The sequence below is a fragment of the Psittacula echo genome (assembly GCF_963264785.1).
Source record: "Psittacula echo genome assembly, chromosome: 6".
NCBI classification, from domain to species: Eukaryota; Metazoa; Chordata; class Aves; order Psittaciformes; family Psittacidae; genus Psittacula; species Psittacula echo.
The window spans coordinates 52232910-52260894 of record NC_137743.1 but is presented as its reverse complement, the minus strand read 5'-3'; the positions used below and the strand labels follow the sequence as shown (position 1 = coordinate 52260894).

Genomic DNA, 27985 nt, shown 5'->3' with positions numbered 1-27985 from the left:
TTCAGAATGAAGTCTGCTTTGTGAGATGAGCTGTTGAGTATTTGATGGGAAAGAAATTGTCCATGGAAATACCTAGAATGGGATCTTTCGTATCATTTCAGTATACTGATACCAAAAAAAAAAAAAAAATACTTCAGGTTATGTTTCCTAATCTGCTGAAGTTCAGTTTTCTCACAATGGACTCCATATCATCTTCTGAGAGAGCCCCTAGGGTTAACTTGCTAATACCCATAGAAATCTGCAACTTGCAAGTCAAGAAGGAAAAACTTAAGAAGAGATTTCATTTACTTTTCCTTTCTTTGAATATATCCTTTTCAGGCTAGGAAAATGTCCAGATCATTTCTGTTCAGCATTTTGTCTTCTGTCAGACTTCTACTTTGTAACTGGAACCATCAAAATGTTAATTCAGGAATATGGCAGAGCTTTGGCTGAACAAACCAGTTAGGGGAGTTCTGCTTCTCATTTTATAGTGCACATCTGAAGTTACTGCCGTCACTTTTTTAAGCCTTGCTTTACATGTATATGATTAATATTAAAGAGTTAAAAGGTACATGAGCCTTGATCCAAATGTTCGGTGGTAATTCCTGCCTCTTTAATGTCAGTAGAAATTTGTTACCTGAAGATCTGGATAAATTTGTCATAGATTTATGGTGAGAAACAGCAAACTGCTTATGCCAGGTACTCTTTCTTACGGCCTTCCCAAGCTCCCTTGGAATTTACTTTGAAGGGGAAGCCGTTAACCAAGATTTGGACAAGATATTTCAGTGCATCTCCTGTGTTCACAAACTGATAAGATCGGAGTGCTCCAGTATGTTCTCTGAACCAGCTTTTCAGAGTGATGTATTAGCACTTTTCCACTGGAGCCTAAGTGAGCAAATACTGAAGTGCTGGACAGCGATAGAATGCTTTGTTAATATAGCAGGTTTTGGCTTATATTCTGACTGTCAATGTACAATGCACAAGAAGGATATCTCTCAAAATATCCTCTGGAGTAAGTGATAGTTAATGCATCCTCCATGCCTGCATATTAATCCTATCTTTTTTTTCAGTCACTTAAAAAAACAAATTGCTCCTTTTTCTGCATAAGGAAACTAAGCACATGATTTTGTTTAGAGACTGAGAGTGAATAAATGGTCACTGGCATTGACACTTCTATATTTATAGTTTGGCATTTAGGTGTTATTTTCATGTATGTCTTATTTTCTGTAGTTTGTCTTTGCATCTGAATTTTTGCCAAAGAAGGAATCAGAAGATATGCTGACATTTAAGCTTATATGGTAGCATCAAACTAATACAGAGAAGTAGGTTGAGAAAAAACCTGTAATACTTGTGTGAGATGTCTGGCAATGTGTCAGTGATTATTCCAGACCTAACATCAAAGTTCTCTGTTACCTAAGTTCAGAACAGGTTTTGCCTTATTGTGTGTTATAATATGTTGTTCCTAAAACACACCATAAGTATGAATAAGGCCAGTGTGCAGAGAATACCATGAAGTTATGAGAGCATACCCTACCTGCTTGAGTCATGCCTCTCTTATTTCTCCATGTGGGAATTTTTTATTGTCTGTAAAATTCATATTGGTAGTCTGGTACCTACAGGCAAAAAACAGTTTGGAGTGTCAGCTTGGAGAGGTCAGTTGACAGCTGTACCCTGAGTACAGTAGTGTGGTAGCCTCCAGTAGTTAGAGGTGAGAAAAGTAGGCACAAAGGTTTTTAGTTCAGTTTATGTCAAGGCAGTGGTTGCTCATTGCTGTGCTCAAATCCACACCAGTGTACTTAATGATGGTTTGCTATAGCAACCAATTTAGTCCTGGTGTCTCCAGTGTAAGAGGATAAGATGCTTGTCGCTATCAACAAATAATTGTTTTTAAAGGATGAACGTGATTGGTTTGCTTACCCTAAAACTTAAGGAACTAGTGTAAGGGACTATTAAGTTCCAGAATTTCACTGGAGCTTTCCTGACTACATAGAACTGGTTTTTATATTTAAAAATGCATTTAATTTGTAACTTTTTTTTTTTTTAGAGTAGATACATTATCACACGTTTTAGGTAGCTCTTGATAGTGTAAGGCAAGGACTAAATAGTCCCAAAATGTGAGTTTGACAATTGCACACCTGTACTATTTCCTGATGTATTTAGTGTATGTTTACATGCTCAAAACACCTGCCCATTTTAGCACTTTCTTATCAATAGGTAAGGCTATCTTCAAAGGAGGCAATTCATAAAGATGATGGAGTTTTTAAGGCTCCTGCACCACCTCCCAAAGTGATAAAAACTGTGACAATACCTACTCAACCCTATCAAGAGATAGTAACTGCATTGAAATGTAGGAAAGAAGACAAAGAAGTAAGTATTCTTAACAAATTTTTAAGATAAAAAGAATTACTAGTAATCCTAAATACTGAAGGAACAGTGTCAAAATGAAATTTGGCTTTCCTATTAAAGATAATATTTTTATCGAAGTAGTTGAATGGACTTCATTAACTTCTTAATGTTTCTTTGCACTCAAAACTGAATAGATTTTTAAACTGTACTTGTTAAGGTTATAATTAATCCCAGGAGCAACTTACCTAGGTCACAATATTTGTCTCTTCCAGTTATACACTGTTGTTCAGCATGTAAAGCACTTCAATGATGTAGTGGAATTTGGTGAAAATCAAGAGTTCACTGATGATATTGAGTACTTGCTAAGTGGATTGAAGAGCAATCAGCCCCTAAACACACGTTGCCTTAGGTAAGATATCTTAATATAAAACACCTTACATTTAAAAGAGATACTGGATTAAATATTTACTGATGAAGTGACCATGCTTTAAAATGATGTTTGGGTAATTACCTGGCGCTTCTATAAAGAGTATAAAATTGGAAAATAATCATCAAGGTGATTTACTGTGAATATTCAAAAGCAGGATGACTAGGAAGGTGAAATAAAAAAAAATTACAGTAAGCAACATCTTCAACAGATTTCCATGCTATAAATTAAAAAAATCCCCACTTTATTTAGTGCAGTCTTACATGCAGTGTCTGCGCTGTATTTTTTTAATGCAAAATTCAGTTCTAAAATAAAATCCTCAAGACTGCAAAGGTTGCTGGCTGTAATCTGGAAGTAATGCAATAGAGATTCTGTTTAACTCCAACATTCCTGTTTGTTACCTTCTGTTGAGAAATAACATGGCTCGCATTCACTGGAGGTGGTCTTAATATTAACTGGAAGCTTTATCTTGAGCTGTTTGTTGTACTCTTGAATATTCAAGTTATTGTGAAGTTAGTAGCAAAAAATGTTAGTCTTGCTTTGAAGAAGTTTGACTTGATGTTATATCCAGAGACTGGACACCAAAGGTGATTAGAATGATTTCCTGTAACTATGTAATCATATTTTTAATTTTTTATTTATTTTTTAAGACTGGTAAATTTTTCTGTGTTCAGCAGCACTAAAATGGTAGAGAAGGAAAAACGAATCCACAGAGACAGGTGATAAGGAAAGACTAGAGATCTGACTGTGAATAAGAAAAAGTTTTAATGCTTTTGAGAGCTATTTTAAGAATTTATTCTTCATTCCTCAAAAACTAGCAGTGAATATTGTTGCTGGAGTATATATACAAGAAATCTATTATCCAGTTTCTATGTACTTTATGATAAGTATAAATTAATACAGTTAGGAGTGCACTTAACTTGCTTGTATGGCAAGCTTCCGAATATCTGAAACTGACTTATTTACTTTCCAAATTTATATTGTGGAATGTAACTTGTATAAACACCGTAAAAATTTTTTCTTTCAGTTAACAAATTAAAAGAAAAGTATTTTTCCAAAGGAAATCAATGTGTAAGGATAGGAATAGACGTAAAAGAATCAGAGACTGGTAGGTAAGCTCTAACTGATGCTGTTGTGATTGGAGACAGAAAGACACTTGTTCTTTAAACACCACACTGTATGAGTTTTTCATAGTAAGATTCCTCAATAGATTCCTGATTGCAGAATCACTTCCACATTATTCCACATTTAAAAGAGAACTATTTTTGATAGTCTGTATGTTGCACTGTGCTAGAAATGACAGGCGGCTTGCTAATAAAACCAGGGGAAGAATTCTGTTATTAAAATAGAACTGTTATGCTGATCACTGATTAAACTAATAAATTTGTCATATTTTTCCTGAAATCTGCAGTGTTTCAATCAACAATGAATATATAGCAATAAATATTAAAAATGTTTGGTGTGTGGTTTTTTTTTTGGTTTGTTTTTTTTTTTTTTTTGTAAAAGTATTGTCCATCGGAAGCGGGACCAATTAACTGGATAGATAACTGTTAGATAGCAATGGAAGCTCACATTTATAACTTTTCATAATGCTTTGATCCGTAATAAACTCTCCTGTGCCTCTAAATAGGAACTTTGTACTTAATTCATGAATGTTTGTTTTTCAGTTTAACTGTTTTAAATTATTTCAACTTTTGTTTGAAAGAAGCAAGTTCAGGGTACCCTTTCAAATCCTGTTTTTAGCCAGCCTTAAAATAGAGCAGATGTAGTTTAGTGCTGGTAAGCAGCAGTTGAATAAAATGCTGCTCTGTTCACCAACTACATTGCCTTATACAAATTTTAGAAGAAACATCTTAACAGAGTTTGTCAGGGTCTGAGGTACATGGTCAACCACAGTCTGTAGACTTGTTTAGCTGCCATACAATGTGTCCATTTTAGTTGTTCTCATCCAGAATTCATTTTCTTCAGTGTAATCAGCTTGGCGACAAAGTGCGCCATGCCCAGCTTCCGAATGCATCTGAGAGCACATGGGATGGTAGCCATGGTTTTCAAGACACTGGATGATTCCCAACACCATCAGGTATGGATACGTTGTACATTTCATTAAAGTCTGATAATACCTGTCTACTTCGTATGAATTTTGTGTACACATAATACAAGGTCAAGTATCCAGTATAGTGTGCGTCTGGGACCAGTGGCTTCAGTTTTGAAATCCATAGTGAAAAATAAGAGCACCAACGTTCCAATGACAGATTCCGCTTCCACTGTAACGTGCTGCTGGGTTTGGAAATTCTTTTTTTAAAAAGTCATTTCAGCTATTTAAAAAAACCCTGTAGTGTGCTTTGGAATGCTATTTTCTCTTAAGCTTTTTTTTGAATAGTTTTATTGTTGTGTTTATCATTTCTTTCACATAAAATACTTTTGAAAGGAATCCTTTCTCCTTTTATTTAAAGATGACTCTAAGTGCTCTTCTCCACACTTGCTTGTATGTGAATTACTGCCTTTTCTGTAGCTGTTGTGGAGCATTTTTCATGTCCTGTGCTTGTCTCCTTGAACAGTGTTGTAATTGCAGTTGTAGGATGCTTCGAGTGTGTTCAGTATTCTATGGTTTATCTAGGAAAGGTAAATGACTTGAGAGGCAAAATCTGAAGCAGTTTGGGGTTTCCTTCTTATCAACTTTACAAGTTCAATTCAGCTGTAATAGAAGATGCTTCTTGCAGGTGATAATATTTTTCCAGGGGTTGGAAACTGTGCCTCTGTGGGGTATCCCTTGAGGTATTGTTACAAAAGCTGAACATAGGAGATGTTACTTGAGGTGGGTAGTAGATGCATGTATCCAGTCAGCTCTATTACTTGTATTTAATAGCTCTGGAAGAACGACATACAATGCAGAAGGAAGCTTTACACCCACAGAAATAGATATTTAAGAGATTGAATTTGACATCTTACTGTGGGTGGGGGAAAAAACTGTAGAGCTTTAAGTAACTTATTCAGAATAATAGCTGCTTTTCCATCTCCCTCAAAAATTAGCAGTGGTTAACTGTAAAACATAGGAACCAGGTTCAATGCATTTGTTACTTTGTGAGCTGTCAAAATAGTGCCAAGTAATACTAGAAATAAATGAAGTACAGTCACACTATTTAGGACAGTTGCCACCCCTGAGTTGCAGGAGATCTGCAGAGGACAGCTCCAGTTCCTTGGAAAATGTACAAGTCTGCTCGGTGTATTTTTGGATGTCTTTTGACAGTTACCATTATTCCTTCATTTTCAAAAGAACTAGCACATACAGTTCAAAAGGAAATTGCATGCTATTATTAGTCTGCAGGAACAAGAAGCATTGATTATATTCACTATTTTCAGTGTATCTGATGAAACGCTTCTTGTCAGAGGGAGGGAAAAGGTAGTAACATTTTAGTATTGTTACAGTGTATTCTTGATGCAGATTATGCAGTATTATAAAATTATTGATTTATCAAAATACTATTAAATGCTAAAGTACCTCTACTGACAGTATATGCTTCAACAGTGACTTCTGTATAAGCTTGCTGTCTTTATATACTGCTCTTCTGTTCAACAATTATTTCACTAACGTTTTAACTTGTTTAAATAGGATTTTTTTCCACAAAATCTCAGTGCAGAGTAACTCAATAAATAGCGCATGGCTTAAATGCATTTAAGTTGAATAAGGACTAGGCAAAAAAAAAAAGCATAATTATTTTGTTAATAGTTTCGTTAAAGTATTTTCGAGATGGGAAGACTGCCATGGTGACAGGGCCAATGGAAACAAATATGTACATATACTGCATTGATTGTACTTTTACAGTGGAATAGACTGAGAAAGTGGGGGACTTTTAGATTTCCATAAGAATATGAAATAGCAGTTGCAGAGGTATTTTGTAACCGGCAAGGAAAGTAAACTAACCAGTTACCTTACTGAGCTATGCCCAAAGTATTTACATGAATATTACTCATTCCACCAGTTTTTTCAGTACATTTGTCTTTAAGCTGCAGTTTCAGTTTTTAACTGTCTCTCCAGGTATGCTCTAAAAGCTTTGGAGTATGATTATCATTTTTAATAAAAATGATGTCCTCACTGTAGCTGTCAGTAGCTAAGCACAGAAATGCGGTTTTGTAATGCCTTCAGCATGTGAATAATTATTAAAAAAAAAGTACGTTAAATGTAGTGCTGAACCCTAGAAAATAACCATCTGTTCCCAGAAGTTGGAGTATAAATAGAACAAGCAAGGGAAGGCAAGGATGAGACTGCGTGTAAATGGTCTGCTGTTTCTGGAGTATATGTTCAACTAGGATGTTTTCCTCAATTCAGTAGAAGTATGGATTGTAAATCCATAGTTAGATGTGCCATAAAATTTCTGTCTAGAGCAATTTCTATTTAATATACTTTTTTTTTTTTCTTTTTGTCTCTCAGCTTTTGTCTGGAAGCAGAATGTGTTTTAAGCATCTTGAGGAATAGAGTAGGAATTAAAAAAAAGCCCCCATGAAAAAAGAGCTTCACTACAGCAATCCATAGGGGTGGGATTTTGTGGGTTTGATTTTGTTCTTTGGTTGTTTTGTTCGGGTGTTTGTTTTGTTTTTATGTGTTTATTCCCCACTCAGAGTTCTCTGTACTATAGGGCATGAGATAGGGATTCAGAAACAGTTAACCACGTTGTCTAACACAGAAGATCAGAGCAAAATGTAGAGATGTTATATTCAAGGTTAAACTAACTTTCCTTTGGAGACTAAGAAAAATTTTAGAAAACCCCGAGGAAGGTTTGTTCTACATTATAAGCACCATTCACTTTTGAAGTCCTTACTTTCCTTACATGAAAGTTGTTACTTTTTTTACAGGAAAAACAGGAATTTTCCTGTTGCATGTAAGCATTTGGAGGCTTAGTGACCTGATTTGCCTTCTGTATATGTGCTGTTGCAGGAACCTAGTTTTTATTACACCTAGCTCTCTTCATAACAGTAAATTGAATTGTGAAGAAGGGAGCCTGGAACAAGCAAGGGTTTGGTACAGAGGCTTACAAAGTGAGTCTGATTGCCCTTACTAAACTCGGGAATATCTATAAAGCGTTTCTGAGTAGTGATCCAAGAGCAGTCTGACTTCCTGAAATGCCTTAATATTGGCAGCCCAGATTATAAATTCAGCAGTTTCCCTGTATTAACTTCTTGAGGGGCCTAAGCATATATATATATTTTTATTTTTATATATTTAGTTTTCCAGAATGCTCACCTGGGTAATGCTGGTCACTAGAAAGTAGTTCTTCATAGATGTTACTTTGTTAGGTCCCACACTGACTGGACAGCAGTTAGCAGAGTAACCTTTGGTTTCTCTGGAATGCATGTGCTTCTATATCCTGCTTTAAGAACTGTCATTTGGAAGGGACAGAGTTGTCTTCCAGGAACCTGAATTTTCTTGCAATTTAAGCCAGTTGCAACTGAATCCAGAAGAAATGATTTCTGTAATTAAAATGATAAAATTGCAAGATTTATTGGAGAAAGTTAATAGAAATTAAGTGAAAACAATGTATACCCTGGCTGTGTAGACAAGCCACATAAATTACTTTCTGCCCTGGAGCTTGCAAAGGCTGGAGGAGTGATATTCACAGCTAAGGATTTTTATTTTTTTTTATTTTTGTAACATTTTGTCTTGAGGCTGTATTCGTGAAAGGAGACATAGATTTGGAAAACCTTGTGTCCTTCCTTCAGTGTTCCAAATACGTCTTCGGTAGTTAAAGTCTTTATTCACCTGAGGGTTTCCTTGATTCAGACAGGAAGGAGTTTTAACATAGCTTTTGCTAGACTACCAGCTGCCTAATCCTGTTTTGGAAATGCTGATACTGCGTAGTATGACTAGGTGTGATTATTACTTGCTTCTAAAATAAACAGAAGCAGCTAACGATTGGTTTGGTGCTTGGTTGAACTCTAAACAAGATGTTAATCTGCATGACACAGGAATTCTGCTCTTTCCTGTTGAGCTGTACAACGTTCACATCCCAGAATTGGTTTGTCTCCGTATTTTAATTTACTTACTACAGAAAAAATGGAATAGGTGCATACAGCACGTTGAACCCAATAAGACGCACACATACACACCCCACCCCACTCCCAGCTTTTTTCCTCCAGATACCATCAGAGGTTTCTGAAAGCAGTACGTCCAGCACAACTCAGTTCTCCCATGAACATTTCTTCACTATAACTTGGAGCTCACTTGAATGGGTGGGTTCTTGGTGCAAGTGCTGTACTTACCAGCTTTGCACTGATCTCTTCACTGTCATTTGTCCCTTCCTGACAGTTGCCTTCTGCCTTTGCATTTTTGGATACTCATGAAGAAGAAATTTAATTCCTTCTTGAAGAATGACTAAGTATTCTTTATCCAGTAAGACGTGTATATACCAATTCTGTGTAAGATAGGGGTGATCAAGATAATGCAGGGGGAAGCTGGCTTGTACTCTGTCTCGCTTCTAAAAAGCAGAATTCCACTGGTAATTAAATATGTTTATGCTGGAAGGATTTGGGTGAACTACGGATGAACAGACCTGTTGGCAGAATTGGAATGTATGTCACCAGGCACTTTGTGTCGTTCCCCCCCACCCCCCCCAGTTCACATGCAGGCATTATCCCCACAGTCTGTATTTTCTGATGCTGTCACCAGCTTATCCCATCAAACAAGAATGTTCACCTGCCTTGCCATGTACCCTGCACTTTTCACTTTGTTCCCCAGCCATCTGTCTCTTCTACAATACTGTGTTACTGGAGTTACCGTTTCTTACTCTCTGCAGCGCTAAGCCCCTTAAAAGTAGAAACCCCTGCTTTTCTACTTGGGTTTTGTAAATGTGTTAAGTGATTTATGTCTGTTGTTTTGCTTAGAAGTATGCATTAGTAACTTGTTAGAAGGGATCAGACCAGTAAGTACTCATGCAAGTGCTAGCGTAAATTGGGACTTGTCAAGGTTTTTCTTTTGTAAATCTTTGTTTATTAAAAATTGTAAAAGGTCTGCCTAATGATTCCTAAAACCTGATTTGTTTGGTTTTCTTTTTTCCTTTCCTCTCCCAACCCAAGAATTTGTCCCTTTGTACAGCAGCTCTAATGTACATTCTGAGTAGAGATCGTTTGAACATGGATTTAGACAGAGCTAGTCTAGATCTGATGATACGGCTTTTGGAATTGGAACAAGATGCTTCTTCTGCCAAGCTGCTGAATGAAAAAGACATGAATAAAATTAAGGAAAAAATTCGGAGACTGTGTGAAACTGTTCACAACAAGCATCTTGATCTGGAAAACATCACGGTGGGTATCGTGCTTTTATTTGAAAGCTTTGGCAGTAGTGGAATGCTTAATAAAATGGAACTTGCAAGCAGCATCCTTAATTTTGTATCTCCCAGCTGTGAGAAGTCAGGACATTTTGTCTGTGTTTTACATATTTAGGACTGCACTGCAAGTATCGTTGTCTTTAAATCTGATTTTTTTTGTTTTTAAAAGACTGTTAGTAGGAGAAAGTTCTGATGATGTTCAGCTGTTTGATTCACCATTCACCCCTGCTAAGGGTAGCTATTTAAAGGTAGCAACTGAAAAGATGTGACACCTTAAATAACTGTGTGTTAAAAGACCATGTTTAGGTTATTTGACTCTTGTTTCATTGCCTAAATGTTGCATATACATTCACAATGTGGGCTCTTATGTGGGAATAAGACCACTATATGTTAAACTGAAAATGTGATGCAGGTTCTAACATTAAAAATAAAAGTATTTGTCCAACAGAATCTGATTTCCCTGTGCCCAGAGTGTGGTGGCAGGTCTGTTGATTATAAATGTGGATGACTCTTTTTTCCTTCCTTTCTGAAACATACTTGTCTTTATGAATGTATCTTCAGCTGCAACAGAGTGAACTGGTTTTGTTTAAAAATAAATTTGGGCATGCTAGCAGCAAGCTAGCTTGAAAAATAAAGGGTAAGTTGCAAGTCTTTTTAAGAGTATATTTAGAGAATTGATGACAGATTGACGAGATGAGTGGTCATAAATGGCAAAAATTAGTAATGTGGTTTTGCTTTCACTGTATTTCAGTATAACAGATGTTGGTATGATCTTAATTTCTTAATGTCTTGTAATATATTCTTTTAATGTTTTAAAGATTCTTACTAGGTTTTTGCCATTTTTAATACTTAATGCCCAACAGGAGACGCTTCTGCTTTAGTTCATGAAGTGAGCTTTTCAGAGCTTTATCTCTGCAAATAATGTTCCAGCTCCTGTCAGTAATCTGCAGTTAAGATGGTATTCCATTTTAGGTTAGATTAAAAGATGACATGACTTGCTGAGCTGCCATTTTCTTTTGTAGGTTTTGTGACTTTTTTTTCAGTTTAGGAAGAGTTCGATTTGTTTTGGGGTTTTTTTGGTTGGTGGCTGGTTTGTTTTTTGGTTGTTTTTTTTTTTTGTGGTGGTGGTGTGTTTTTTGGTTGGTGTCTTTTCCTCAAAAAAAAAAAAAAATCTAGCTACAGAACAGTTGAATTGGTATGAAAAGTCATATTACATAGCAGTAGAGAGAGCTGAATTCTGGGGGAGAGAGATCATATTGATGACAGTTCTTGTCCCCAAACTGATTAGCAAGGTTAAGGGAGAAATATTTCAGAGTACCAGTTTTAGGCTTGTTTACTGCAAACCTGTGAAACATGCAGGTAGGTGGCTTGTATTAATTTTCTGGTCTTGCAAATCTGCAAAGGAAGAATGAATTTGAGATTATTTTCTCTGCTTTCAGCTTACTCTCTGAATTCACTGAATATAGTCTGAAGATACTGACACAGAATGAAATCTGTTCTCCAGGTGGGGATCAGCTAGGAATTGGTATAATCAGTGTCTTCTTTCAGTGCTGTTTTGGCACCAAAGGCAACTCATGTTGCTCACAGTCTGAGTGCCAGGGTATCTTTTGCACTATGAAATGTAAGACAGCTCTCTTTATTAAGCGTGGAATGGCTGGTGCAGGTCCCTCATTGCCAAAGCATGCAGCCACAGACCTCTGTCTCCTATCTGAGTTTTTCTCATATTCAGTCTGAGCTAGCTTGATGTTTTTCTATGAACTGTAATTCTGTTCTTGCGTTTTCTTAGGCATGCGTTTTAAAGGGAGAGGTATATGTTAAAAGAGACTCACTCTGTCTTGTGAGGAAGCTTTCCGTGAGTAAAGAGTAGTATTATCACAGGCTATCATTTTAAGCTGTTTGGTTTTGGGGTATTTTTTATTTTGGTTGGTTGGTTGTTTTTCTTCTTGAGTCATCTTTATTCCTTAAAATTATGTCAAGCTGTTGCTGTGAATGTGTTTAATGGTGTAGTACCTCACAGATGGACACTGGTTCCCTCCCAGCTGCAGTATCTAGAAGCAGAGACTATGTAGTGTTTAGATAATATATGCAAGTCAAATGAGATGGTTAGGTTCTCTTCCAGTTTATGATAGTAGCAATGTTAAGTTGAGCCAATAATGAACTTCATATGTAAGAAGATAGTTGCTTTCACATAGGTCTCTGTCATGAGATGTAATAACCAATCTCTCTTTTTGTACCAGATGACATGCAGAAAATGCTAACAAAAATGCAGATCTTCTGGGGGTAAAGATTTTTGCTTTTCAGACTCAAACATACCCACTGAGGAGCAGAAGGATTGCGGCAGATGTTTTGATAACTCCAGTTTGTGCCTAACCATCACACCTTTCCTTTCTGAATCTTATACCGATCCAAGAATGATGATCAAGACTGCCCATCTCTTTCCACAGTGGTGTTCATGTGACTATCTACAAGTTAGATTGGACTAACTTTTGAGTGCTGTAGCAGGTATTCAAAGGGTTCTGTTTTCCTAGACTGTTACGAACTTTAACAAATGTAAACGTAGAAACTGAACAGGAGTTCTCTGAGGGTTGAATTTTTTCCAGGTTTTTTGTTTTCTGGCTTAGAAGATAAAACCTGAAGAGCTCAGCCCTTGTTTTGGCAAATGGCGCTTGCGTGTCAGTTGGCATAGGCCTCTGTAGCTGATGCCTGCAGCTAGCTCCTCTCTGTTGAATTGTAATGAAAACCTTCAGAAGTGACTTCTCTTTTCTGTTGGTGAAAGAGGTTATTCTGGTTTCGCTGTCAGCATGAGGCTGAAAGCCTAAGGGATCCATGTTTTCAACCTTGGTGTTAAAATTTCATAACATAAAAATCGGATAGAATAGATTACACTTTCCTCTAAAGCAAAAGGGTTACAAGATTTTATTTTATTAAAAAAAAATAAATTGTGTTCTTATGCCCACTATTATAAATATCACATTATCTTCTTAAGTGTTTTTGAAGTCTTTTTGCCCTTTGGCAGGAAACTAAGCACCATATTTTGAATACTGTGTGGCCTTTGAGCTTTCATGGTGAAGGTATTTAGGAAGTCAACTTAATCTTTTGTAGGTGTTAAGATCTCTAAGGAAAAGTTTTAATCGTCTTCAGTGTGCTTTAGGTTATGCATGATTTCAGATATCCATGTTACAACATTTTCAGGCTCAATCTATGAATGTGAAGGGAGTTGTCTGCAGAGGATGGGGAGGCTTCAGAGAGCTAGGGATCTGTCAAAATCAGTCTTCCTGTTCTCTCCCCTCCTCCCTCAAAAAGCTTTCTCCTTTGGTTGGCTTCAGAAGGGAAGTTCTCCACCATTGCTTAAAATATTCTCATCTCCTTTAGCATTATGCTTTTAACTTACAGCTTTTAAAAATGCGAGGTTTTGGATCTTGTATCTCCCAGTGATGAGATGAAAAGACTGTAACCAAGTGTGTTTAGTTTCCATCATGTGGGAAGACTCTGTGAGGGACTGTTGGCAGTTAAAGGCGATTAGCAGTTTCCTGGGTGGTGGAACAGTTGCAGGAGTAACTGCAGCTTTTGTCTTTGCTCTGTGATAGGGAATTGAAGTGCTGCTGGCACTGGGAAGAATGAGCCCACCTATTGCAGATATACTGCTGCTTGTATTTTCTTGGCCCCCACAACACTTTTCATGATGCAAGACACTTCCATTTAGATTGGAGAAATGCTGTTACTAACTGTATGCTCATGAGTGACCGTGTGCTCCTAAAAAATGCAAGTGGCTAACTTTGGGTGGTAACTCTTCATCAAGACTAATCTTCGACTTTCTTTTCCTCCTTGGAAATCAGTATTTTGAGAATAAGGAAAGCAGCTGAAGATGTTGGGGGGCTCATACAATTTATAACTTGGTTTTCCAAGACAATGGGGTTTTTACTGGAGTCTGAGTATTGTTATTCCCAGGAGGTGCTGAGGTTTGAACTGGTATCCTGGAATGTGCTGCACAGCTCAGAATAAGCACAGCCCTCCTTGAAGCATTACCAATCAAATGCATCAGGGAGGGAAGTTAACTTAAGAGTGGTTAAATTTAGTTGGCTTTTATGAGATCTGACAGCTTCTTCTCTGACCTTTCATTGCTATATTTATGTACCATAAATGAAATTGAGTTTATAGTAGTGTTCACTGTGGCCTTTCTTGTGTATTTTTCCTGCCTGATTTGTCCATTTCTTTCCTCTACTTGTTTCTTTTTATAACAGGAGTAGTGGATGGAAGGAGTCTTCTTAGGGTTTCTAAGCTATTATTAGTAAAATCAAGAAAAAGTTGAAAAAGCAAAGTACCTTTTTATCTGTACCAAGTAATTGCTTTCATACCTGTTTTTCCATCCGTTCTTGCTCCCTCTGGTGGTGGTTCTACTCAGAACCTATAGCTTCATTTTTATGGTTTTTATGTGACGTGTTTGTATGATTTGATACATTGGCTACATCTGCTTATGATGCTTTCACTAATTCTGGAACCTAATTCTTTCAGACCGGGCATTTGGCAATGGAGACATTACTGTCTCTCACCTCGAAACGGGCTGGGGACTGGTTTAAAGAAGAACTGCGACTTCTTGGTGGTCTTGATCATATTGTAGATAAAGGTATATTGGAGCTGCTGCTTTGGCAGCACAGAAAATTAGTGAATCTTGCTAAGATGTCTGCTATTTTAAATATTCATTTTCTGTGGTTAAAAATAGAAACGTATTTTTCTCAGCAGTGTTAAAAAATAAAGTATGTTATTTGATATGAGTTCACTGGCAAATTAGTGACTTTAATCAGTTGCATGTGGGATTGAAAGTAGGTTCAAGGTTAAACCAAATGTGTATAGTGTTGCATATAGTGTGTGGTTTAAGCTTAGGATTCATACTAGTGTGTTACATATCTCTGTACAGCACATGAATACAGCACACTTGTTAGAGTAAAAATCTCCTTTACAGTCTTCTAGAATTATTTTCAGGCCTGATTTTTTTTTTTTTAATTTAAAATGAAATCTCCCAGAAATCTGCCCTTTAAGAAGAAATCATGGGGCTTTGTTTCCATGTTTTTATAGAGTTAGGTCTTGGTTAGGTTTTTTGGGTAGCATCTCACAGATAGGAAAAAGGACATTTCTAAAATGAATTCTTGAGCTGAGCAATGCTTCATTTTAAACAAGCAGAGGGACAGGCAGAGGAAGGATTGAAGAGATGAAAGCGTTCAACTTGCACACGGTTTCAGATGTCTAAAGCGTGGGGAGAGTGTGCTTGCTGTATCTTTTTTCTCTTCTACAAAATACTGCATTACAGTTAAAGAACATAGTTGTGTGCTATACAGTCTCTTCATTGTCAGTAGAAAATAAAATATACAGATAGGTAATTCACAGCAACAGCCATAAACTTGTACAAGTCAAAATTAGCATCATAGAATGGTTTGGGTTGGACAGGACCTCAAGATCATCCATTTCCAACCCCCTGCCATGGGCAGGGACACCTCACACTAGGCCATGTTGTCCAAGGCTCTGTCCAACCTGACCTTGAACACTGCCAGGGATGGAGCATTTACCACTTCTTTGGGCAATCCATTCCAGTGCCTCACCGCCCTCACAGTAAAGAACTTCCTTATATCTCACTTGAACTTCCTCTGTTGAAGTTTGAACCCATTACCCCTTGTAAGGGTTTTGTTAGGTTTTGTTTTATTTACTTGGAGAAATTAAAGACTTTGGAATGCTGGTCATGTCTTTGATTGTTTCCTTATAGTAGAGTCTTGTGAAGTGCAAAACAAGGTTGAGAGCAACTCTCTGAGTAGGTAGGTAGTTTGTATGCTTTGCCTTTGAAGACCTCTTATTGATAATGGAAAACAATTCTTTTGTTGTTTAGTTAAAGAATGTGTGGATCACCTGAGCAGCGATGAAAATGAAGAGAAATTGGTCGCTTCGTTATGGGGTGCAGAAAGATGTTTACGGGTCTTAGAAAGTGTGAGTATGAGCAGATGGATTGCATGCCTGAAAACCTCTTTTTCTGAAGCAGACCTTTTCAGTGTTACGTTCTTTCAATACAAGTTGCATAACAACCCTATGATGTTGGTTATTTTTTTATAGAAGATACTGACTTTCTGATGTTTCTCAGTGTTCCTGGAGTGTTTGCCTGAAAATTTCTTTTACCCTTCTATATGTATGTACAACATTGCAAGTTTATTTTTTGTAAGAATAACCATGTAACATGATGCTTTCTCTTCCCTCAGAAAGCTGCTGTTTATAGATGTTTATTTTCAAGGCATGAGTTTGACGCTTGGATCATTATGGAAGCAGTGTTTTCTTAGAAGCAATAAATCAATGTATATTTTAAGAATTGCTTCTTTCACAGATCAGCTGGCTAAGTGCTGAAAGAGAAAACTGCCCTGAAAGTCACACTAGTCCTATAGTCAGTTGAGCGTGTATATTGAGACAGTAAATGTTTTTTATGACAACTTTGGTCAGAATTAAAATACACGGCACTTTTGTAGCACTTAATTGACAGGAATGGTAAGCATATGCTTCTCTACCATGCTTTGTTTTGCTGAGTTTCATATTTGTTACTGGTGTTTCTCTTTTTGCATTGTGATATGGTAAGCAAGCAGGAGAGTGTTGTGATGTTTTAACAGTACATCTCTATGCATCAGAAAGTGACATTTGGGTTCAGAGTACAGGTCGATGAATCTCTGTGAACACCTTAAACCCAAGTTAAAGGGCAAATAGCTACAGTGGTAACTTGTTTCCTTCACTAAAACAGAAGGACAGACTCAAAGATAGTGTAAAAGTAAGCAAAAAACTAAGGAGTATGGACAATTGCTGAACAACTAATTCAGAGGTGCCTACTTAAAAATGAATGGCACCTAACTCTGCCTGCCTTCATAACAGCAAGAGGAAAATTTTCACATCCAGTTTCTGCTTTTCTATTTGATAGATGGAACTGCCAGGCAACAGTAGGTAGAAGAGCATTTTTCAGTGGTAGGATATTCAGATTTGAACTTGGGGTGGTTTGTGATGTAGTAAGATCTTTAGGAACTTGGAAGAGATGGCAGAAATCAACACACCAAATCATGCAAATTTAAGAGAAGAACTTCTGCTGTTTCTGGAAGTTGATTCTGAGTTTCAGTCAAGGGAATCAAGGAAAAACTTGGGTTTTATGGTTGGATGCTTAATAAGCTCTCAGAATTGAAGTTCATGCCAAGTTCTAAAAATAACATTACATATATAATTGTATTCAGTGTTGTGTTTTTTATACACACACACACACACACACACACACACATATATATATATATTTAAACACACACTTAGGACATTGTAGTTCCAGGATATAGATTCAGGGTGGTTCTTCGGCAGAATATTCTGCCACATGGTGTCTATACTTACTGCATCAGGGAAGATGGTTTCAGTGCAATTTTGTGTGACAAGATGAAAACTGCAAGGACATACTGGAAAATGAGGCAAAGTTTTACGCTGGATAATAACCAAGAAAAATAGAACTGATTAAAGTGTGGTGGTAGTGGAAGGGAATGCTTTTCTTTATATTTCTGATATTACTTTTTCCTCTTTTTAGGTAACTGTGCATAATCCAGAGAATCAGAGCTATCTGATAGCATACAAAGACTCACAACTCATAGTATCCTCAGCTAAGTAAGTTGTAACATAAAGGCAGTTTTGCAGAGCACTGCATGTGATAGGGGGAAAAAAAGGCAGAACATAATTGTTATACCATAAGATTGTAGGGGAGGAGGGGGGAAACAATTGCCACTGTTGCTTTTCATTAAGTAATGCTAAAGCTAATTTAGATGAGGGTGTATGGGTGACTTCCTGAATGCTGCCAGTATGTAGTGCTGCTATTGTTGGTTTTGTGGAAGCTGCAAACTGTAGATTCAGCTCCTTCTGTACCACGTTAATATGAACACAGAAGAGCACATTTGACAAGCTATGCTTATTTATTGCGTTTTCTCTATGCTTAAGTGTTTCTTGAAATGGAGTGTAACAGAAATGACAGTATAACTAAAAATGGTGAAATTTTGTTCTTGGGTGCTCTCCCTGGCAAAGATGCCTCTACAAACCCACCTCTAACCCATTTATCAACCTAGATGAGGTCTCAGTGTGCTGTCAGAGATTGTATCCCACTTGTACTGCTCTTTGTAAGAGAACAAATGATGTTGAAAAGTTGACTCTGCAGACCTCATTAGAAACATAATGTCATGGTTGTATGTTACATATTTGGAGTATTTCTTTAAATAAATAAATATACCCCAAAAAACCCAAACAAAAACAAAACAAACAAAAAACCCACACCAAAAATCCCCAGTTTACAGTTTCTTGGACCAGTATGTATTTTTGACATTTTTAGTCTTGTTTGTAATTAAAAGCAGCATTTTCAGTTTGACATCAAGCTAATGTTATGCAGTAGAATCATGCCTGTGGTCCATTACTGTTTGAGATTAAGATTTTACTGCTAGGAAGTCACGTGACATTTGTTTATTTCTTGCAGAATGGCAATAGGTCTTGAGGACAGAACAAGAGAACATTGAGATAACCCTGTCAGAATAATGTTGTGCATTGATGTCAGATGATATGAGAGGCTGGGTTTGGAGGGGGAGGAGATCTTTTCTAAGGCCCTGTGATGGAGCTGGAAAGAAAAATTAACTTCTTTTCTTAATCTCAAGCTGATAAAGCTCTAAGCCACAAAGCTTTCCTGAGTTGAGCTCATAAAAGACTTTATAGGCAGTAAGTTTATTATCTCTCCCCACGAACAGGGCATCTGGGCATCAGAAACATTCTGCGTAAGCTCTGTATTTGATTTTATTTTTTTCCCCTGGTGAAATGAATCTAAAGGTGTAATGTCCTGTATGTTGTGGAGGTAATTTTGTTCTGCATCTTCTCCCTGCAGAGCACTGCAGCATTGTGAGGAGTTAATCCAGCGATATAATCGTGCTGAAGACAGTATCTGTTTACCAGACAATAAGCCTCTGCCTCACCAGAATGTAAATAACCATGTGGGTAAAGCAGTGGAAGACTGTATGAGGGCCATCATTGGTGTCTTGCTCAACCTGACAAATGATAACGGTAAAATAAACAAAAATAATGTGCATATTTGGAGTTAAAGCATCAAATAAACCATTAATGTAAACCCCTTTCTTATACTCACTGGTCTTTCCACGTGCAGTACAGTACAATAAAGCAGTTATGTAGGGTAGATGCTTGCCTAATCAGTAATTTGTCTTTGCAAATAGGATGAGTAGTTACAAGTATTAAGATACGAGCTTTGGCTTAGAGAGTCCTGTTTACCTCTAGGGCCAGGTTTCTATCAATCTGCTTCCAGTTATGAAACGGAGTATTTTCAAAATTGAGCCTCTAAACTCTTTCTTTACAGAATGGGGTAGTACAAAAACAGGTGAACAAGATGGTCTGATCGGCACAGCTATGAATTGTGTGCTTCAGGTTCCAAAGTTCCTACCTCAAGAACAGAGATTTGATATTCGGGTGCTGGTAAGCTGTTGGTTTTGTTACAGTAACAGAAAATGATTTGTGCATTTAACTACTCTGGTTCCAAATTAAGGAGCAGCCTCTACAGTTTTCATTAACCATATATGTACACTTAGTGAGGCATTTAGAGAAGGTTTCTGTAAAGATTTGGTGGTGAGTTCTAACAATTACCCTTGTGTTAGATGAACAGAGATTTAACTAATAAATCTGTGAACTGCCTAATTTTCAAATGTCTTTGCAACTCAGAAATACTGTGGCTGTTAACTGTTTGAGAGAGAGGCTTTGTCAAATTTACCTCAGCTTACCTAAAGTGGGTCTGTGTAGTCTAAGTAGCAGTAGTGAAATTGTGAATGTGGAGGGTCTTTTAAGAATACAAGATGAAGGTTGGACACCTGAATCTCTAATCTATAAATCAAATTTCATCTTTAAAAATGTTTTCACGTTCTTGTATACAGGGATCTCAGTTCTTTAAATCCTAATCCCTCTGTTTATCAAACTGTTTTGTAAAGGTCTAGGTTATGTAGCTTCAGAAAGATACGGCTGAAAGAAGACATTTATCTGGATAGATGGTTTTAGCTATTTTTAATGTATGTAATCCTCTCCAATTCTTGCAGGGATTGGGTCTGTTGATCAATCTAGTAGAATACAGTGCTCGGAATAGGCACTGCCTTGTCAATATGGAAACATCATGTTCTTTTGACTCATTCTGTACGGGAGGAAGAGATGATAGCCTAAAGATAACTGGGCAGATTGATGCTGTTCAGGCTTTAGTGCAGGTAAGAACTGTGTTTTTCTGGTAATAGTTAACCATTTCTCATCATCAGACTCTCAAGGGGGAAGGGAAGAAGAATTCAGCAGTGAAGATTTGTCAGAATTTTCTTGGTGTTTAGTATTATGAGTAATATAGCATAGTGGGTGCTGCTCACTTTTTCAGTACTGTACATTACAGAAACAGCTTTCCTGATAGAAGACAGTGGAATCATTATTACAACATCTAAAGGCTGCTCTTGTGCTCCATAAAGCTGTCTTGTTCCTATGCCGTTTATTTCTAGTTAACCTGTTCCTAAATGGGTTACTTTCGTTAAAATTGTAAACTACTGTTGTTGTGCTTTGCTTCCACAGACTATTTTTTTAAATACCATCTTTTGGGGACTCTGCACCTTTAAGTTAAAAAGAAATAATGAAGTATCATGCTTTATAAGAGCAATAAGCAATGGATATACTGGTTCTGCATCTGAAATGGCATTCGTAAATGTTGCCTTGACTAACTTGGTGGTGGATTTCTTTTTTTAACAATTTTGTGAGTTCCACCATACAAACCCAAATAACTGAAAGGAAATTTCAGCCTTTTTATTTCAGTTTAGATGATTCTATGAATGCTTTTAGTGGTTCTTCTATTTAACTATGTGAAGTAACTGTCCAGCAGCAGACCAGAAAAAATCAACAGTAAAAGTATTTAATATCTTAATGTGTACAGCTCAGCAAAGCAATGTTTAAAGCTGGTAATTATATGGCTTGGATAATAATTCACAAGATACAAGTCCACAATATGAGATTGCTGGTTCGGTCACATCCTTGATGAGTCATTTTATATTACACTTTCAAATTTTTGTGTTCTATCTATGAAAGGAAAAACTGAGAGAGCAGTAGGGATACTAGCATGGAGAAAAAGGAGGATTGATAGAGAACAAAAATGGGCAAGAAAATATGGCAACCTTTAGTCTTCAAGCTGTGTCTTAAAGACAATGATGAAACATTTTATGATGCCCAAGAGCAGCCTGCCAACTGGTTCAGCACTGGGCTGGGAGAGAGGCCTTTTCTGTAGAGCACAGCCTTCGTGTAGGGATAAATGATGTTTTCCTTCCAAGAAGAAAAGGCTATTGTTAAGAAAAGTATTGAAGGCCTACTGTATTAGGGGGTGAATTGTGATGGGGAAATTAACTTTGAAGTATTAAGTCAATGTGTTTAGGGTTTATTTTATAATGGAAATTGTCCTGAAATTTTCCCCATTAGCTATTTCTTGAGTGTGAGCGGGCGGCTCAGCTGGCTGAGAGCCAGACAGACGAATTGATTAAAGAAGCTCCTACTGCTCAGCATGATAAGAGTGGGGAATGGCAAGAGACAAGTGGAGAGATACAGTGGGTCTCCACAGAAAAGCCAGACAGCACTGAAGAGAAAGTTAAGAAGGAGGAGGATGATGAAGAACTTGATCTTAATAAAGGTGCGTTGTCTGGTTGTGATGAGCTCAGAAGAGGCAAAAAACTCTGTGACTGCCTGAATTCCCACCTTGTTCTCTGCTTCCTATCTACATGCAGTCTCTTGGGCTGAGATTTCCTCAGCATATCCCCCAGGTGAAACTTACAGATCATGAATAGGAGCAGTTCAGAGCTGAAGCATGAGAAGTGGAAGAAGCTATGCTACGTCTTATTTTCTTACTAGTACCTTCCTTCTGTCAGTTCCTTCTTAAAGTTTGGTTGGGTTTGTTTTGTTTTTGTATGGACATTCTGTGTAAGAAATATTCTGGAATGGATGGCTTTTTGGCCTTTATCATATTCTCCTGAAACATTCCTTGAAAGTTCCCTGCCTTAATTTTGATTTTCAGGGTATCATGACCTCATGCTACTTTTAGGGGTTCTTTTCCTCCTCTCCCTGTTTGCATGTATGATGCTTCTGTCCCTGTGTTTTTTTGTGTCTTGACTTCTCACTCCATTGGTGGTATCTCAGGTACCTGTGTAGTGCCTTGATGTGCTGCATCTTTGGTAGCTTGTTCCAGTAATTTGAGTATCATTAAGTCAAGTAGTTTGTCTCTGGAAAATATATCAGGTCTGAAACTTTAGGCCTCCTTGTTTAATCTTCTAATAGTAACTGTAGTGTATTACTTCTAATAGTGTTTTGAATTTCAATTAGTAGGTGTGATGTATTACTTTCTCCAGCCTTGCTTTGTATCCTTCCTCCTTTTTGTAGCTCCATGAACTGGTGTCTGTAGCTATTTGTAGTTTGCCCAAAAGTGCTGAGTCATTAGCAAAAAGTATTATATCTGTTATCCTTAGTACAATGAACTTCTTTTGGTGGAAGTGTTACTGGCTTATAGTACCACATGAAACATTTACATTCATACTGTGGTGTGTTAAACATACAGTTTGCACATTAAAATCACAATTAAGAAAAACACTGTACGATGTAATGTGTTGAAAGTGAGTGAGCACCAGTTTACAGTTCAAGAATGTGCTGCTGAGTTAGTAAGTACAGAGTTTGCCTGATTCTTGCCTCTGAAGTCTTAGTCCAAAAGCTCATTTTGTTTGAGAAAAAAGGTTTCTGAGAAGTGATAATGAAAGATTGTATTTGAAGCAGTAACAGATACCAGCTGCTTAGAGAATACAATACGCTCAGTTGTCTCTCTTTACAGCTCTTCAGCATGCTGGGAAGCACATGGAAGACTGCATTGTGGCCTCCTACACGGCATTGCTTCTAGGCTGTCTCTGCCAAGAGAGTCCAGTAAGGGAATAAGTCAATAACTTGTTCTTAAAGTCCAGTACAACTTTTACTGAAATAATAATTTGCAATACTGACATGGGTTTATTGAATTAGGCTTTCATGTGAGCTAGTACCTTGATGAAGCTACTCTGATGTGTATAGTTGTGTGAGGATTTTGTCCAAAGCCAATTTTCTGAATGGAAAAAAACTGTTGGAATTGAATATTTAACCTCTTCTGCCCCTCTCCCCTTCGCTATTAGTCTTAGCCAGCACATGTACTTACTTCAGAAAGGCAAAGAAAAACTGGCTCGCCTGTTCTACAATTATAAAAGCTTGCTTTATTTTTCAGTAGTTTCAGTAAGGAAGGTAGTGTCAGACTTTTTATTCTTTTTCTGTCAGTCTACTTTATTTTTTCCTCCACTGAAATTACATGAAATTGTGTATGTCCATGTTAGTTGAAGATGATTGTCTCAGATTGGAACTGCATAATAGACAGCTCAAGTTAAAACTTAAGAATATAAAACTCTAATAGCTGAGAAATCCGTAAACTCTCCTGTTAAATACATGCTGAAATGAAAATGAGCTTGAGCCCTGCCTTCAGGCTTACCTAAATTTACCATGATGGCAGGAATGTTCTTTAACATGCTGTTCTGTACCTTTTGACTGACGAGCTTCCATGCAGTTTCGGTGTTTGGAATGATACTGACAATAAATTCAATAATTATAGAATAATAGAATAGTTAGGGTTAGAACGGATGTTAACATCATCTAGTTCAAGTCTTAACAGTTATAAAGGGAGATTCTCTCCATGTCAGGAGAGTGATCTGGTGAGGTTTCTAGTTCATGACAATCTCATAGGCCCTGGGGAATTCTGGTGGTGGTACTGAACTGGAAGGGAAGGGGGAAAAAAAGGCAGATTTTTAGCAGTTATTGTTTCCTGGAAACAAAAACATGAATATTGCTTGAGAGAATTAAAACACGGAGATGACAGCAAAAGCTGTCTTAATAATGCTGTGAATCTACTTGTCTTACTGTATTTCACATGCAGAGTAACATAGTTCTGTGTCAGAAAAGTATTTTCCAAATTACAATAGATTGTTTTATTTCATAGATCAATGTGACTACTGTGAGGGAGTACTTACCTGAAGGGGACTTCTCAATAATGACTGAAATGCTCAAAAAATTTCTCAGTTTTATGAACCTTACTGTAAGTAATATATATTTTAAATTGATGTATGTAGATATTTTTGTAATTGTGTTTTCCATAAATAGTCCATACATTTTAGAAGCTTTTAACATTTTCCCATTTATGTCCTTAGAAGAGCACAGGATAATTTTTCTGTTCTTTAAATACTGAAAACCCAGTTGTTTATCATTATTTTGGTAGTAAATGCAATGGAGCTACTTTCATTCCAGTTGATAGTCACTGGCCAGGAAAATGTTTCTGAATCCTCTGCCTGAACTGACTAGCTCTTACTGATATGTAATTCTGTGTACTGAAATCCTGAAATGAGCATAGCTTTCAGATATTTTGAAGAGGTTTTACAAATGCTTGTTTGTTACTTCTGTTTTCTGTTACATTTTCCAGTGTGCTGTTGGAACAACAGGCCAGAAATCTATCTCTAGGGTGATTGAATACTTGGAACACTGCTAGATACTTAACTTCCGCTGCAGGCACTCTAATGCTGGAGCTACCCTTAGACAAAAGAAGAAGTCATGAAAGAAGTCCTTGAAGGATATACCAAGAGCATTCATCTATGTTATTCGTGTTCGGATTTTTAAGGCTACCTGGTCTCTTAACCATGCATTCAGCATTTTCTAAAAGACAGTTACTACATCAATCTGCAACTATCAAAAATGAGGGGAAAAGGTTCTGAGGAAAGTAAATAAAGAACCCGTGCTGTTTATGATGCAGTGCAGTATTTAAATATTTTTTGGCAGGGTTTACCCTCCCTATCTTTTTTTTTTTTTCTTGCTTTGTTCGTGACAAGTTTCAAGGGGGAAAAACTTGCTGCTGATAGTGCAACTGCTGTTTACTGTTGAGCCACTGTTTCAAGCCAGCCAGGTGCAAAGGCAGCTTAGCTACTGAGGTATCAAAGAAATGTTCTAATAAAGAAGTTCTGGACAGCAGCACCTCTCCTATTTGAGTTTAATTTGCTCTTGCTTTTTTTATTACTAGATTATTCCAAAATCATAAAAATATAAATTTTTAAATACTTTTGTGATTTTAACTACTGTCTATATTTAAAATTTGTTGGAATCCAAAGAGGCGAGGATTGGATAGTTTATTTTTTTATACTGTTTTGATTGAAATTAGGTTGTTGAACTATTTCTCAGTTCTAAAACTATCACGGCCCATGTACCGTAAACTGGTAGACCGTAACACTTTGTAGTTCTGAGAAGCATGCAAACCCATAAACACACAAAGCCATTTGAGGGTATGTTATTCACGAAAGAAAGAGTAACTGTAAGAAGCTGTGCCCTGTTTAAAAAAAGGAAGGGAAAAAAACAAAAAAGTTGTTTGGTTTTTTGGTTGGTGGTTTTGTTTTTTTTTTTTCTTTTTAAGATGTTAAATCCCAGGGTAGCTCGCACTTCTAATAAGCAAAAGCTTGGAAATGCTGTTTTGTTTTAAGGAAGCATTCAAGGTGTATTTTGTAATGCTCAGTACAAAGAATTTGGATGCTTTAGGGGGACGAATTTTACAGAAGCTGAAACACCGAAGGGGATTAATGTTCCTAGCTGACATAATCTTTCTATTTCATTCTTCTGAAGTATGACAGAGTTGAAATGCATACAACATAAAGCCTTAAATTGCTGATATAGGTAAGATTTTGTTCAGTCTGAGGTCTAGTTCACAGCAAAGCATTGTGTTTGAAGACTGAAGTGGAACAAAGAATCCCAGAAAATACATGAATTTTTTTTAAAACCATTTTTTTCTTGCACTCATTATTCAGACCAACAGAACTGGTAATTATTTTTATTAAGGTGGTCTTGAATATTTGCAGACTGTTGTGAGATCTGCTTCATCGACGTTTTTAAGTACCTGTATGGGTAGTTACATCATGTTATTCCATTAAATTTGTGAAACTTGAAGCCATAAAAATATTAGTTCTATGTATAATGAGGGGGAAATAACAGGAAATCTAACCTGCTTTTAGATCTTATGTTATCTCCATGTATAAAGTTAAGAACTTGTGCTTTTGTATCAGTGCCAGCTGTAAATTTTTTACATACAGTGGCTGCCTTCTATGTCTTCCTATTTTTGATAATGCAGATTGTTGGGAATTCTGTAAGGAAGTAACTGATTAGCAGCAAAAATCCTATGTTGGTCATACTTTTTTGCGTTTTCTCTCATCACCTTCTAAAAGTTAGTGTACCAGTGTAACTTAGAAAAGTGTTTGAGCTTGTATCCCTCTTTCTTTAAAATAAATAAATCTGTATTGAGAGAGGAACTGCGTGTAAATGATCTGCATCAGAAGGAAATGATTGAATAATTTGCCCATTTAGTTTTCTGATTTTCAAGATTGTCACTTATAATGGGATTTCAAATTGATTATGTAGTTTTCTGTGGAGAGAAGACAAGAGAAAATACAATGCATATGGGCTGATGGGGGAAAGCAGGGACAAATACCTTTCTTTGTTACACTGGTAATTGTTTGGGATTTGATTTACCTCAGTGTTTAACAGTTTTTTTTCAATGTAACTAATTGTCAAGCACTGACAAATGCAGATTATTTCTTTTTTTGAGGGTGGGGGGAGAAATCACCCTGTGAACTGCAGTGCTTTTTGTGTGTTAGACCCTCAAATAACTCTGCATTAAAGGGTACTTGAGGCCAACTTGCAAATTAAAGTTTTAAAGTAACTTTTTTTCCATTGTAAATATTTGTGTAAATACTCTCAATTGGAAATTAGAACAGTAGAGTACTTTTCTGAATCCAATCCTATTTTTATTTTATACAGTATTTCTCAGCTGTGATCTTTGGAGAAAAAGCCAACGGCAGGAAAAATAGTTTGTACCAGTTTCATGAAGTATGTCTTTGGGTTTTTGTAAATAATTTTAACTCAAATAAAATTGCTACTTTCAATACATATCTTGTCTTTTAACATGCAATAAAACACTCCTCTGAGTAATCCCAGAAAGAAGGCAGTGTCAGGTAAATTGTTAAAAGGGAAAAAAAGGAGAGAGGAGTGTCTGGAAGGTACGGCTCTGTTCTTCACTGGTGTGTGGGGGCAAGAAAATTCAGTGCCTGGACCTGAGGCTGCAGTGAGTCCAGGCCAACTAAGCTTTGAAATTTTCTGGAGGTGATGCTCTCACATCTCTTGACGTGATCTGGAGTTCTCCACATAAGTTGCTATTGATCTTTCAGCCAAAGGGGCATGTAACAACTCTTCAGAGTTGTAGTTAGAATAACAGAACTATGCAGAAGTGTAGGGGAAGGTGAGCAGTTTCTGTCATGGCGATACTTTTCCCATCATGGAGGATGTTAGTGGCTGCTTTCTTCAGTGAAAAATGAGAAAATCACTGTGAGCATTGCTTTATTTCTCTATTAATGTGAATGATGCTTTAATTTCAGGATGGATTTTTTTCCTGTGGATTTTTTTTTCTTAATTGATACAACTTGATACAGGTACAAGATGCAATAATTCATGAGCTGTAAAGTGAATTGAATAGGATGTGTCATCTCATTTCCACTTTAGCAAGCGTCAGCATAATGTAACTATTTCTGGGCTGTGAAGGAATGTTACTGGAGTCTGAAATACAGAGCAATATGTTGTTAGTATGTGGCACTGTAGGAGGCAAAACCAACTTTATGTAAGCAAATGTTTTCCAAAAAAATAACATCCGGTAAAAGTATTTCCTCATGGTTATTTTGTCAATAGGTAGTGGAAGTGTTAGGTGTGGATGCTTTGAGATGACATCAGCATTTTCAGATTA

General features: G+C 36.9%; 1 protein-coding gene across 3 annotated transcripts in view; it reads left to right on the top strand.

Annotated features, from left to right (window-relative positions):
* WAPL (WAPL cohesin release factor) overlaps positions 1-27134 on the top strand; it is a 69807-nt gene extending 42673 nt beyond the window's left edge. Inside the window, exons 6-19 of one of the 3 annotated variants that reach the window (XM_080621856.1) lie at positions 2194-2346; positions 2598-2734; positions 4721-4832; positions 9821-10048; positions 14584-14695; positions 15947-16044; positions 17651-17727; positions 18980-19155; positions 19463-19578; positions 20190-20351; positions 21589-21796; positions 22982-23070; positions 24161-24256; positions 24638-27134. In XM_080621856.1, coding sequence (XP_080477982.1) covers positions 2194-2346; positions 2598-2734; positions 4721-4832; positions 9821-10048; positions 14584-14695; positions 15947-16044; positions 17651-17727; positions 18980-19155; positions 19463-19578; positions 20190-20351; positions 21589-21796; positions 22982-23070; positions 24161-24256; positions 24638-24703 — 1830 coding nt within the window. In that variant the 3' untranslated portion in view covers positions 24704-27134. The remainder of the gene's footprint in view (positions 1-2193; positions 2347-2597; positions 2735-4720; positions 4833-9820; positions 10049-14583; positions 14696-15946; positions 16045-17650; positions 17728-18979; positions 19156-19462; positions 19579-20189; positions 20352-21588; positions 21797-22981; positions 23071-24160; positions 24257-24637) is intronic. The other 2 variants (XM_080621855.1, XM_080621854.1) reach the window with 2 other exon arrangements.
* The last annotated feature ends 851 nt before the right edge of the window (positions 27135-27985 follow it).